The sequence below is a fragment of the Petaurus breviceps genome, unplaced genomic scaffold (genome assembly GCF_028583685.1).
Source record: "Petaurus breviceps papuanus isolate PSGF00001 unplaced genomic scaffold, PetGlider_PUasm1.0 90865, whole genome shotgun sequence".
NCBI lineage: Eukaryota > Metazoa > Chordata > Mammalia > Diprotodontia > Petauridae > Petaurus > Petaurus breviceps.
The window spans coordinates 5,256,426-5,271,299 of NW_027187367.1; the positions used below are offsets into that span (position 1 = coordinate 5,256,426).

Below are 14,874 nucleotides of genomic sequence, written 5' to 3' on the forward strand. Positions count from 1 at the left end.
ACTAAAACAACTTACCAACAGCAAAAAAGGTATTGTCCACTTTTTATGTGGATATTTTAATTAATGAAAGGAGCAGAAAAGAGACATTGATATGAGAAACACAGAAAAAGCAGTTCAACAACAAACAGTTCTGAGGGAAAAGTATCCCCTCAGATAAAAGTACTAAAGAGACACAAAATTCTAAGAGGACTAAAGTGAGAGCATGCCCTTCAGCAGCAAAAGGGTAGGTGCACAGTGATGATGGCTGCATCAGATTGTTTTTCACAAGCTAATTTACATATAATTGTTTGAGGATTTAGGATTTTATTTCTAGGAAATTGAATCAAAGAACTATTTGGGGATTGAAGGAATATTGTAAAATTGAATGTGTATGAATGAACGAATGAGTGAAAAAGCACTAGGTTTATATAAGTAGAAAATCAAAATAGTTCTTGCTTTCAAGGAGATCACTTTCTGATTTGTGACCTCTACAAGAAGTCCTGATAGACCTTTGGATGCCTCAGTTATAAAATCATTCTTTAAAAGGTAGAGAAAGAAGAGAATGAAGCTATTCTTCTGGATGAAGTCTGATCAAGACAGAATTGGTTGCTAAAATAGAAATGGAAGAGTTGGGTGGAATTGATTACTTCATTTTTAGAATTTGCAGTAAAGAAGATAGGGAAAGCCAAACATTCTTGGTTTTCAAAATAGGCAAGAGAGTGAGTCACAGATTTTGAGCACTAGCAAAATTCTAGAACACATTATTAAAGGAATGATTTGTGAATGTTTTGAATGGGAAATGGAACCACTCTCGTGGCTTCTTCACAGCTAGGCCATACTAGCCTAATAGTATTTCTTTTTTTTACCTGGGTTATTAGATTATTAGAGCAGAAGAATTGTATAGACATAATATGATATCAGCAAAATATTTGTTAAAACTCATTTCAGTTGAATGACTGGATCTTAAGACTAGTTATTAATAGTTCAATGTCAGCTTGGAGGAAGAATTCTATTGGAAAGTCTAGGAATCTATGGTTGGTCTCTTGCTATTTAACAATTTTATCCAGGACCTGGATGAAGGCATATACCACATACTTATCAAATTTGCATATGACACAAAGCTGGGAGGCATAGCTAGTATGTTGGATGGCAGAGGCCTGATCCCAAAGGATATTGTCAGACTAGTGGGCTGAATCTAAAAGGATGACATTTAATAGGGATAGATATAAAGTATCACATTTGGCATTAAAAAAAATTAACTTCACAAGTACCAGATGGATGAGACATAACCTGACAATAATTAATGTGAAAAAGATCATCGAATTTTAATGAGCTGAAAGCTCAATATTATCCAACAAGTAAAGTGACCTTAGATCACATAGAGAAAACACAGGAATTATGGAAGTGATGGGGCCACAGTACTCAACCCTGGGCTGACTTCATATATTCTGGGTACCACAGTTTATAAAGGATATTGACAAACTGGATCACACTGGAGGAGGGTGATAAGGATTTCAAAGGGACTGGAGACCATGACATATGAGATCAGATGAAGAATTGGGGTTGATGAACCTGGGGAAGAAAGGCTGGGGATGGGGTGGGAATAGGATAGTTACATTCAAATATCTGAAAACCTGTTATATTGGAAGGATGAAACTTGTTGCCAACTTCTTGCCTCTAGAGGATAGAACTAGGTGCAACAAAGAGAGGTAGATTAAGATTTGATGTAAGAAAAAAATTTTCTAATAAGTAGAACTATCCCAAAGTGAAATGGGCTACCTTGTAAGGTAATGAGTTTCCCCCTCTTTGGAGGTCTTGATCTGCAGGCTAGATAACCACCTGGAGATATTTTAGAGGGGATTCCTGTATGGCTTTAGATGTGTGCTGAAATCCCTTCAAACCCTGAGATACTGTGATTCTGATTCTTGCCTCTGACATAATTTACCCTTCAGATGAGATGTCCTTTTGCTATTGCATTTACTGAAATTAAAATACTGCCTCTTCCATGAAGCTTTTCTTGGTCACATCAAGGATGCTTCTCTTATTGGAACTGCTAAAGCATTTTGTTCGGCTCCTAAGATAATAAATAAATAAAATAAGAACTAAAAAGAAGTAGATAACTAGATAGACAAACGAATGAATGAATGAATGAATAAACAAACAACCAAATAAATAAATAAATAAACAGGCATGGAAAAAGATGGGGCCATAGGGGTTGTCTAGCTCAAATCTCTCATTTGACAGATGAGGAAACTGAGGACAAGAGAAGTTAAGTGATTTGCCCAAGCTTGCATAAGTAGTGAAGAACTGACGTTTGAAGTATATTCTGATTCTCTTACACTTGTATCTCCCTCACACCCATGTGACATTTCTTCTAATACCTTATTTCTCCTTCAAAATGATAAGTTCTGCAAGGGCAGCCACAGATCTTTTCCATCTTTGTGTCTCCCTTGGCTCATAGCACAGTTCCTAGCCCATATTTCAGTAATTATATTGAGTGGCTTCGCATGGTGTTTGGCACATAGTTTGACTCTTTATAAAGGTTAGTTGACTGACATTGAATGGATGAATGTTGTTCTCCTTGTGAAGGATACAAAAGATGTCTAAGGTACAGTTCTTGGAGTGTTTTGTTTACAGATATATTTATGGACTGTTTATTATACAGTCAGCATACAGTCAGGTGAGTAATTGGGTTTTGATCTCAAAACACATAAATTATTTTGGACATAAGGGAGACACATCTGATTATTTTCATGGGTCTTTTCAGCTGAAATTGTTACAGACTAACAAAATAACATAGAGATAACAGGTAATATTTAAATCTAGCAACTGAAAGTTATGTGTATAATTCTTTGCATGAAAAGCATATCGTTTGAGACTACAGCTAAAAAAGGAGCAATTAGGACAAAACACATGCCTATGGTCTCCTCCTCTCTAGAAATACATTCATTACAAGCTGACTTTCTCTGTTTTGAATATTTTTTTTCTCTTTCTCTTCCATTTTTTAGTTCCACCACAAGTCTTAGCTTTGATATTCTGCTAAACAATTAACTTTACTACTTATTGTATGGGCCCATCATTAGTCTGTCTTTTCTGGCCCACTTCCCTGCACCTACTCACAGGGCCTCTGACTCTCTTATTTAAAAAAAAAAATTAATTTATTCTTAGTTTTCAACATTCACTTTAATAAGATTCTGAGTTCTAACATTTTCCTCCTCCCTCCCCTCTCTTCTCCCAAAGACAGCATGCAATTTGATATAGGCTATACATATACAATCATATTAAACATATTTCCATATTAGTCCTATTGTAAAAGAAAGATCAGAACAAAAGGGAAAAAACCGCGAGAAAGAAAAAAAACCAAACCACCACCAACAAAAAGATAAAATAGTATGCTTCGAGCTGCATTCAGACTCCATAATTCTTTCTCTGGATGTGGATAGCATTTTCCATCATGAATCTTTTGGAATTGTCTGACTCTTTTTTTAGTGACCCAATTATCCTTTACTCTTTGCTTGGAGGCTATAGACAGAATCCTGGGAAAAGCCCAATCTCCTTGTGCCCTAAGCCATTCTGAAGTGTAACCAAGGAGGAGAAAGGAGCTTTGGTATAACTCACAAAGTCCTTTCCTCATAATAATTCTAAGAGGTAGAGGGAAGGAAAGGGAATAAGCATTTACATAGAACCTAATATGTGCTAATAATAAATATTAGCACAGGCACTCGGTGCTAAGTGCTTTTTACAAATATTATCTCATTTGATCCTCATAATAACCCAGCAAGGTAGGTGCTGGTATAATACTTATTTACAATAGAAGTAACTGAGGCAAAGTTAAATGACTTGCCCAGGGTCATACAGATAGTGAGTGTCTGAGACCAGATTTGAACTCAGATATTCCTAACTGCAGGCCTAGTGTTCTATCCATTGTACTATCAGGACTATTACTGAACTTGCTTGAAGATGAATTAGCATTGAGAGAGAAATTATGTTCCTCCTTTGCCACTGTCATCTGGTCTAATTACTTCCCAGATTGCTTGGGAGTCATTACTCTTTGGATCTAGGCAATGGATGTGAGGGTACTTGGTAAAGCTGAGGTCCCAAAACCAAAGACAATTTTGCTTGAGAGGCTTATTTGAGAGTGAAAGGGACTTAATGGAAATTATGAAGCACATGGGCTACCATGGGAAATTATCAAATCAAGAGCAAACTTACTATCAAGCATGTAGTCTACTGGAGGATCTTCCTACTTCAGGACAAATACAAAAATATATTTAAAAAATGACTCCTATATTAAATGTAACTCTCAACAATATCAATTTTTGAAATTGAAGGCACACCAATTATTACTAGAAAGAAGATTGTTATGGATTATTACTTGTACTAGGCACAGCAGGGCTTAGACATGAAGCCATGAGGACTTCCCAACTGCTGGGTGTTGGGGGATAGATAGAGGAGAAATAGAGTGGGTGGGTGGGGGAAGAGAGACAGAAAGAGACAGAGAAGAAAAGAGGGAAAAAAGGGAAAGAAAATAAAGAAAATGCTTCATCATTCTTCTACCCACCAGATACCTAGTTTTAAAAAAATTGAATTTTAAGGAGGTGTCCATTCCCTTTGTTATCAAACTTCAGTTAATCCAGTCTCCAGTTGATCAGGAATTTAATAAATAAGGAAGATATTCCCTTGTTGTCTTTCTATTCTTTCTCAGATTCTTTGAGAAAATAGTGACTTCAGCCTATTGCACAGCATTACACTTAAAATTTTTAAAAATTCAATTTTACTTAATTTTCAGTTCATAATTCTCTACATCCCCCCCTCACCTAGAAAATGAGAAAAATAAAACCAATTATAAATATGCATTGTCAAACAAATCAAATTTCAGCATGCCATTTAAAAAAAGGGTGATCTATACTTCAATCTGTACTCCTTTTGAGTACAGATTCATCAATTACCTCTTTATTTGGAAATAGCCTTTCTCATCATAAATCCTCTGGAACTGTGATTGGTTCCATTGTATTGATCACTGTTTCTAAGTCTTTGAAAATTATTTGTCATTATAGTACTGTTTTTGTATAATTTGTTCTCCCGGTTCTATTCACTTTGCTTTGCATCACTTCATATAAGTCTTACCAGGTTTTTGTTTTGCTTTTTGTTTTTTTGGAGGGGGGAATGCAGAGCAATTGGGGTTAAGTGACTTGCCCAAGGTCACACAGCTAGTTTTATGTTAAGTGTCTGACTCTGGATTTGAACTCAGGTCCTCCTGACTTCAGGGCCAGTGTTCCATTCACTGTGCCACCTAGCCACCCCACCAGGTTTTTTTTCTAAAACTATCCTCTTCATTATTTCTTACAGTACAAAAGTATTCTTTCACTTACCTATACTCTAGCTTGTTCAGCCATTCCCCACTTGATCATTCCTCCCTTTAGTTTCCATTTTTTTTTCTATTATGAAGTGTTACTATAAATAGTTTTATACATATGGGTCTCTTCCCTTTTACTTTGACTTCTTTGAGACATAGGTCTAGTAGAGGTATCACTGGGTAGGAATAGTTTAATAACTTTTGGGACATAGTTTCAAGGCATCACCCTTAATAGTCTCTCTCTCAGCTCACTTCTCACAAATTCTCTTTATTACATTTTTTTTTTCCTTTTTGGAGGGGGAAGGCAGGGCAACTGGGGTTAAGTGACTTGCCCAAGATCACACGGGTAGTAAGTGTTAAGTGTCTGAAGTCGGATTTGAACTCAGGTCCTCCTGACTCCAGAGCTGGTGCTCTATTCACTGTGCCACCTAGCCGTGCCCCCCCATACATTTCTTAATAAAATAAGTTAGGGCATTTCTAACAAGAAAAAAGTGTCTCCTCATTTTTCTGTTTTTTCCTTGACTTATTTTATAGATCCTCATGGCTCAAGGACAAAGTCATGTACAGTATTCCTGATGCTACAAAGAGAAACATCTCATATAAAGATACTTATAACTGGTGGTGTACTGATAAATATTTAATAACAGGCTCTCTGAAAAATAAATATACCCATGGCATACTTTTAAGTTTAATCTGTTATTAATATGTTCTCCATTTTTTTTTTTGCTTTTTGGAAGGCAGTTGGGGTTAAGTAACTTGCCCAAGGTTACATGGCTAGTTTTTTTTTGTGTGTGTGGGTATTAAGTGTCTGAGGCCAGAATCGAATTTGGGTCCTCCTGACTCTGGGTCAGTGCTTTACTCACTGCGCCATGCCACCTAGCCGTCCCTGTTCTCCATTTCTTTAAGTCTAGAAATCAGCAAAGCAATAAATGAAGTTCTGGTTTATTTTTGTTATTGTTGTTGTTTCAGGCATGTGTGACTGTGACCCCATTTGGAGTTTTCTTGGCAAAAATACTAGAGTGGTTTGCTGTTTCCTTCTCTAGCTCATTTTATAGATGAGGAACTGAGGCAAACAGGATTAAGAGACTTGGCCAGGGTCACACAGCTAGTAAGTGTCTGAGACGACTCTAAATAATGAGTCATTTGGCTTATTTTTGAGGTTTAAATGTTCACACTAAAAATTTAGCAATTGTCTCTCCTGAGCCTATGCAGCTGACACCAATGCTTAGAGCTGTAACTCTTTTTAGCTTTTCTCCTTCTTAAAGAGATAGCAAATTTCTGCTTCTTCTGTAGGAGAGGCTTTTGGAACAGGAGTTACAATTCCATACCCGGTGTTTGTACTCACTATTTGCTTCAACGGGGCCTCTTTCTGCCTATACCAAGCACATCTCTGTCTGTGATATGTGAAAACCGACCAGACAAGTCTCAGTAAGAACCTCTTTCCATTTCCTCCATTATCCCCTTTCCCCAATTCAAAACCTTTGAATGTCTTAGGAAGCTGCCCTTGTGTGAAGGCATTTCCAATCTTTTAATGACTAGGATGAACAATGGAGAGCTCAGTGGTGCTAGTGTGGTGATTCTTAAAGCAGCTTCTCCAAATGACCACTTTTGGATGCTTAAAGACCAGTCCACTTTGGGGCTCTGGGTCACCACTCTGGTTGTATCTTTCCATGTTCCTTGTTCCCACATGCTTCTCCCCCTAGGTATTTTGCTTTGAACCCTGAACCTCTTTTTTGTATGACTTGAAAGAGATAATAATAAAATAACTTGCTTTATGTTACTAACATGTCTGATTTTTTGGAATGAAATGTTCTCTCAGTCCCGTAACTGATACTTAGTACTAGGATGCTCAATTTGCTGTTTTTTTTTCTCTCTTTTGTTAAAACATATGTTCAGAAATATTCATTTTCCTCTAAGGATGACTTTAGCAACATCACACAAATTTTTAGTTTATTGTCTCACAGTTATATTTTCTACAATCATTTATTGCTTCTATTATTTTTTCTTTATCTTACCCATTATTTGTTGCTGTGTCCTTTGTTCATATTTACTTTAAAAATAAGTTTTTATTGCATTATTATCTGTAAAGGATGTGCTTACTTATTTTGACCTTTTTTATTTTGTAAATTCTTTATGCCCCTGCATATGATCAATTTCTGAAAGGCTGAAAGACCAGTGTATGCCTTAAGGTTTCCTTAAGTAATTGACAAAGGTCTATCACATCTAATTTGATCAAGGAAATATGGGTCAGAGTGTGGGGCAGTGTCATAAAAAGTCATATCATTGAGAAACTGCTCACAGACTTTGAAGAAATATAAGATTCAGCAAATCCAGAGAAAGAAATGAAATGTGGTCTTAGATATGCTACACAAAGTTCTAGAGCCAGAAATTTCAATAGGGCAGGGTACAAATGCAATGATCATAGACTTTAAATTTTCTGGTAGTTTTAGTTTTTTTTAGGGGAGAAGGGAGGGGGGAGGAGAGTTTAGAAGATGGAATCTCCTAATTAAAATCTTCTTTTCCTGTATTATAGCCATTGCCTGAATCTCCTATGCTGTTTTCTGGTCATTGGTTTTCACAGACATAATGGACGCCACATCCTGGACTGTGCTCAGTGTCACTGTTAGCATAGCAAGCTTTCTTGGGATTCTGCTTATGAGACCTTCAGGTGAGCATCTCTCTCTCTCTCTCTCTCTCTCTCTCTCTCTCTCTCTCTCTCTCTGTCTCTGTCTCTGTCTCTCTGTCTCTCTCTGTCTCTCTGTCCCTCTCCTGCTGTGTGGGCTCTTCAACTGAATGGAGCAGTTCATAGTCAACCCAGTCAAAAAAAATTTTCCTCACTGGGAAAACTCAAGGCTTCCTGACCATTCAACATAGCAGATATGATCCCACTCTTGGGTACCATGTGTAGAGATGAATTCTTCCACCCCATTGATAAGATCCACTCACAGGAAACTAGTACACAATGGAAGAATCTCAGACTGTTTTCCCTCTGGTGTGGTTTTCTCTAGCAAGGTGTTTTTAACCTTGCATCCATACCAACTGGACTATGTCTGTTCTTTCAGGGTTGACTAAGTCATGGGGAATTAATTAATACTAAACAGACTTCAGAGTAGGTGAATTTGCAAAACAATCACCAAGTTATTGATCAATTTTTTTCTTTTTAAAAAATTAACTCTAATAGATTCTGATTGGTATCTTTTGTATTGATAAAACCTAGCCTTCCCTCTGTATTCTTCCTCTCCTCTTTTCCAGAGAGCCATCCCTTATAGGAAAGAGTTTAAAAAAGGAAAAGGAAGAAGGGAGTAAATAAGAACAATTGCTCAATATATCAAAACAATCTGATATTGTATTTGATGTTCCACACTTGTGGACAATGCTCACCTCACACATATCTCTGAAGAATGGTTGATGGAGGAGTCTTTTCATATCTCTTCTTTGGGCCCAAGCTTGTTTCTATATTTGACAACATTCACTTTTGGTGTGTGTGTGTGTGTGTGTGTGTGTGTGTGTGTGTGTGTTGATTGTTCTTTCCATTTACATTGTTGTAACCATTGCTTATATTGTTTTCCTGGTTCTGCTTACTTTGCTCCATATCAATTCATGTGAGTTTTTCTATGTTTTTTCTGTGTTCATATTCACTGTTTCTTACAGGCCAGTAATATTCCACTACACTCACATTATAGTATGTTTAGTGTCCCCCGTGGACATCTACTTTATTTCTAGTTCTTTACTATCCCCCCAAAATGTTGTTATAAATATTTTGGTGTTTATGCAGTCTTTCTTTCGTCATAGACCTCCTTGGGGTATATGCCTAGCAGTAGAATCTCTGGGTCAAAATGTATTGCTACTTTAATTATTTTATTTAAATAATTCCAAATTGCTTTCCAGAATGGTTTTACTAATTCATAGCTCTGCCTATCATGTATTCAATATTCCTCTCTTCCTACTCTCCTGTTCACATGGGGACATGCCTTTACCTGAGGGTGCTCTGCCCAAAGCAAGGTAAATGTTGTAGGCTGAAACCTACCTTGATATCTTGGGGTTTATAGGCCAGATTTCTTTCTTAAAGACCATACCTTAAACCCAATTCACTCTGGCTCTCATTGATTGTCTAACAATAGGTTCTTGCCCAAGTACCACTTAATGGCTGTTTTTTGACCCCTGAAGGCTCAGAGTATTCACTCTGTAAATAGTAACTGTTTCTCTTTTGGCCAAATCTTCTTCTCCCACTTTGGTTTTTTTCTTTTTCTCTTTTTTGGATTAAAGGGACCATCTGTTTGCTCACTTCTTAAACATCCCTAATCTCTGAATGGGTGTTGCTTCAGTCAAAATGAGAACTCAAAAAGACTTTAGTTTAAAAAGGCAAAGGTCTCTCGCTGCATCCTGGGCCATCTCTAATTGTCCTGATCTATATCTGGCCACTGGACCCAGATGACTTTGAAGGAGAAAGTGAGACTGGTGATTTTGCACAGCCCTCCACCACTTAAATCCAATTCACTTGCAAGTCATGGCTATGTCTTACTGATGTCATGGTCTTCTTTGAGAATGAAGGACAAACTACAATACTCAACGTGCATTATTTGAAGTCCCACATTGGGCTGAAACCAGTTACCATATTTTGTATAACTGTAACTTTGAATAATACAAATATGAATACAGGCAGGCATATCAGAGGATTAATTAATTGGGACCTAGTGGTTTGAAAGCACTATACTAGGTGCTGAAAACACAAGGGCAAAAATTGACACAGTTCCTCCCAAGGATCCGATGTGTACACAATATAAATTGAAGAAGAGGAGAGTAATGTCAACCAGTGCAATCAGGAAAGACTTCATGGATTGTTCTTCAATAACCTTTTTTAAAAAAAAATAGATTTTGCTTTCTACTTTCTACATTTATGCTTAATGAAAACACCATCACAGTGTCTTAATAACTTCAGTGTCCTGTTGTCCATTAAGTGCATTTTGATATAATTTCTTGGGACTGCTTTTGGACAGGCTTCATAGTATATCATTGTCAGAAGGGAGATTCCAGTTAACCATATTCCCTTTTTGATCTTGTCTTCCATATTTTCTTCAATTTTTAATATATCCCTTGGGGTCTACGTTATCTGGCAGCCTTTAATGGTCCCTGTTTACATCCTGTTCCAGATAATCACTGGAAAAGACCATGATGGTGGGCTTATCTTTGTGCTATGGATTCCTGTACATGATACCCTACTACCAACTCCTCTCTGATTCTCCTTTGTTTTCTGCTGTACCAAATAGACCAATTCACAGTGATAGGACCTGCTGAGCCTATCCTTGTTAAGCTGAGTGAAGATATTCTGTTACCTTGTCACCTCTCCCCCAAAATGAGTGCTGAGTACATGGAGGTGAGTTGGTTCCGTTCTCACTTCTCCGATGCTGTCTATGTGTACCGGGATGGGAAGACTCAAGATGAAGAGCAGGCAGTGGAATACAGAGGAAGAACTGAGCTTGTGAAGGACACTATTGCTGAGGGGAATGTGACCCTGCGAATCCAAAGTGTCAGGCTATCAGACAATGGACAATACTGGTGCCGATTTCAGGAAAACCATGAATATGGAGAAGCCAATTCAGAGGTGATTGTAACAAGTGAGTTGCTTGGTTTTGTCTTTTTAAATCTCCAATGGTTAAAAAACTGGAATATTTCCCCCGCATTGAGTGGGTGAGTAAAGGAAGTAATTTCATTTATTAATATCTCATTTACCATTTTTTATGTCCATATGTCCTACTCTGTGATTTTGTCATGAATAGCAGTGAATCAATTTCTAGTTCCTTCAGCTGTTTCTTTTCACTTTTTACTAATATTTTTTCTGTACTGTCTGAAAAATGTTGAACTGAGTTGAATTGAATTCTGCCCAATTTCACTCAACATTTATTAAATGCTCATTATGTGCAAGGGAATATCCCCAATTCTGTGGTTGATACAACTATTTATAAATAAAACATGATGCTTGTCCTCATGGAGCTTACATTCTAATAGAGGTAATTAAGGCACCCAAATAATTCTACTTCTCTAATTTGGTTTTTTGGGTTCTTAAGTTCTTCCAAGAATGCTTTTTGGGCCTGAGACCAGTTCATATTCCCTTCTGTGAGTATAGAGTCAATGCTGACCCCTTCTAAATTTGGTTCTTCTTACTCTCTATAATAGGATTAAATTGTTTTTGTTTTTTCAACTTGCTTCTTGCCCATTGTGATTGCCTATTTCCTGGCTTTTAAAGTGGATTTCTGCTTCTGGGGTACAGAGGGCTCTGACCCACGTTTCTTAAACTGGGAGCCAGGGGCCTGGTTGTTGTCTTGGTGTGCTGTGGCTTCTGGGTGTCTAGACTGAGACCAAGACCAGGACTTTTGATGTTTCCCCTGTGTTGTACTGAGACTCACAGAGTAAGGTGTGGGGGAGGGGTGGTCTGGTCACTTCAGATTTCCTCCTCTGTGCCCCTGGGTCAGGCAGGCTCAGCAGCTGGTGTCTGGGCTGCACTTGTGTTTGCAGATTCCCCTGGTTGTGCTAAGGCACACTTGGACTTCTGGTGTTAGTGCTTACTGGCTCCACCCTCCTGGGGTTCAGGATCTTCCACTGGTCAGCTGAGATGGGGCTTATTGGGATGCCTCCTGCCTCAGCACAATCTCAGCCATGTCCTTCCTCTAGGACTCCCAAGCCTGCCACTGGTTCAACTATTTCAGGATTTTATACTGGGGGAAATATTCTCTGTGTTTTCAGGGTCAGAGATGGGGACTAGAGAAGCTGGGGTTTACTCCACCATCTTGGCTCCCAGAAGTTCAGGTAGCTGATTTTTAAGCATCCAGGCTGTGGGTTGATAACCCCAGGAGTGGCTGCTGTTGCTGCCCATGGGCTCTGTGATTGTCTCTTACCCACCTCAGACAGATCCTCCATCCCACAGTGAGAGGTCAGCCATTGCCACCGCAGTGGGTGAATCTGCTCACCAGGGCTTGTCACTAAGTATCCCCTGAGTGATCTGGTAGTTTTTTAAATCTTAGTTTGGGAACAGAGAAGTGCCCCAGCAGACAGAAGGTCAAGAACTCAACCAAAGCCTTGATGCTGATTTGATATGTAACCCTGGAAAAATCCTGGCCTCTTTTCTCTCTTATCCTCTCTTTTCCCATCTATCTAATGGGGAGAATTGTTCTTGCTTGACTACCAGACTCTGATGTACTTCATTTTTCTTTCCTTTTTACTGATGCTTATAAGAGTCAGTGACCTTACAAACTGAGCTAAAAAGCCCAAGGAATTGGGGAGGGGGAGGATAGAAGATTTGAAGGACATTTTTTAGATCTTCTAGAACTCAAGTTCATTGCTTTTCTCCAGGTCTTGGCACTGCCCCTCATATTAGAATGGAGGGGCCTGTGGACAAAAGGATCCAGTTGGTGTGCATTTCAAGGGGGTGGTTTCCAGAACCCCAAGCAAAGTGGAGATATGTTGGGGGAGACGAACCACTTCCCTCAAAGATTCAGATCCTAGTCATTGATGGGCTATTTCATGTGGAGATGTCCCTTGTGATTACAGAAGACAGTTCTGTGAGAAATGTGTCCTGTTCTATCTATAATCCTGTCCTTGATGAGGAGAAGGTATCCTTCATTTATATCCCAGGTCAGTGAACAGAATGGTAAAGGGGTTACTGGAAGGTGATGGAGTAAGAAGAGAGATAGCTGAAGTCTCATCAGAGACTTGGAGCCCTCAGGGAGAACATTCATTCTGAGGGGGAAATAGCAAGGAAATAGTGGAGTTGTGGGGAGGTTAAATTCCTACTATCAAAGAAGCACCAAATCTGTGGATGCATTTTGATTTGGTTGAGAGAGAAAATGATTTATTTCTCTTTCCTTTAGAATTTATATTCTAGACTTTGCTTTGTGGATCAGAGAGGAGCCGTGACTAGCAATGTAAAAATGTATTGGGGCCCATAATTATTGTTAGTATGGTCCCTTAATATCCTTTGTAAGTTAAGTTTAGAAAGAGAATTAATTTCACTGTCATTTATTATTTCTATAAATGCTAATTGTGAGTTTTAATTGATGAGGTTACATATATTTTTTGTTTTTCAGAAAAGCTTGATGAAGAACTTGGTAAGTAATTTTTTCCCCTCAAGATAATAATTAGCATTTTGTCTCTCCTGATATATTCAAATAATTGATTTTATTTCCACCATTCCCATTTCTTATTCACAAAAACCTATAGTCTACTTAATATTTTAAGTCTTTTGACCTTTGATACTTAGTTCAATGTCTATAAAAGTTTACCTCTTCCCTCCTGCACTCCTAATATTATTTTTTCCTTTCTTAAAATCTGAAAATCCATTCACTATTGCCTCTTTCTTCTGGGATAGAAAGGTGATGAGGCAAAGAATCTCAGATATCATCATAGTGGTCAAAGGAACCTTGGTTCTCCCAGAGAGAGGCCAAGGGGGAAACAAAAACTCTGTTTTGAGGGTACCCTATACATAGTTTGTATGCTGATAACTCATAGAGCACATAATAGTAACTCAATAATTATTAATTGAATTTATTATTTTTTTACATTCTAAAGGCCTGGACCAATATGATGTTATAGATGACTCATCTTTCTTTCTTTTATCTGTTTAAAAATTAAATAAGTGGTGGCTCGATGGTACAGTGAATAGAGCACAGGCTCTGGAGTCAGGAGAACCTAAGTTCAAATCTGGCCTCAGACACTTGACACGCTTATTAGCCATGTGACTTCGGGCAAGTCACTTAACCCCAATTGCCCTCCAAAAAAAAAATTAAATAAAAATCGTTAACAAGTATTTCTCAGGGGTGGCCAGGTGGCTCAGAGAGTAAGAGCACCGGCTCCGGCGTTGGGATGACCTGGGAATCAAATCTGGGCTCAGATACTTAGCACCACACCCAGAAATAACTGGCCATGTAACCTTGAGCAAGTTACTTAACCCCTATTGCTTAAAAAAAAAAACAAAAAAAAACCCCAAGTATTTCTCTTCTCTCCCTCCAAATCACATTGAAAAAAAAGAAAACAAATAAAACTTTTGTAATAACTATATATAGTTAAACAGACAAATCCCGAAGCTAGCCATGTCCAAAAATGTACATCTTGTACATTTTGCATCTTGTATCCATCAACTTTCTGTCAGGATATAGGTAGTTATGGTTCATCATCAATCCTCTAGAATTAAATCTGGCCACTTTAATGAACAGATTTTTTCCCTCAACATTTTAAACATGTTGTCCTTGTATAAATTGTTCTTTTGATTTTATTCACTCTTGCTTGCATTAGTTCATGCAAATTTTCCCAGTTTTCTCCGAAACTCTTTCCTTATTTATTACAGACACAATAATAGTATCCCACTATATATTCATATGCCATAATTTGTTCAGCCATTCTGTAGTTGTGGGGGCACCTCCATGGTTTTCTATTGTTTACCACATCAAAAGCCTGCTAAATTATTATTATTATTTTTTGCCTTTTGGAGGGCAATTGAGGTTAAGTAACTTGCCCAAGGTTACACAGCTAGCCTTTTTTGGTGGGTG

At 38.0% G+C, this 14,874-nt stretch overlaps 1 protein-coding gene across 32 annotated transcripts in view; it reads left to right on the plus strand.

Annotated features, from left to right (window-relative positions):
* Nucleotides 1–14,874, plus strand: part of BTNL2 (butyrophilin like 2) — a 99,943-nt gene that overhangs the window by 67,426 nt on the left and 17,643 nt on the right. For 21 of the 32 annotated variants that reach the window (XM_069073355.1, XM_069073347.1, XM_069073352.1 and 18 more), the window contains 4 exons: nt 7,869–8,003; nt 10,603–10,950; nt 12,683–12,964; nt 13,417–13,437. In XM_069073355.1, coding sequence (XP_068929456.1) covers nt 7,922–8,003; nt 10,603–10,950; nt 12,683–12,964; nt 13,417–13,437 — 733 coding nt within the window. In that variant the 5' untranslated portion in view covers nt 7,869–7,921. Of the gene's footprint in view, nt 1–6,304; nt 6,444–6,628; nt 6,764–7,868; nt 8,004–10,485; nt 10,951–12,682; nt 12,965–13,416; nt 13,438–14,874 lie in introns of those variants that run through there. The other 11 variants (XM_069073371.1, XM_069073367.1, XM_069073370.1 and 8 more) reach the window with 7 other exon arrangements.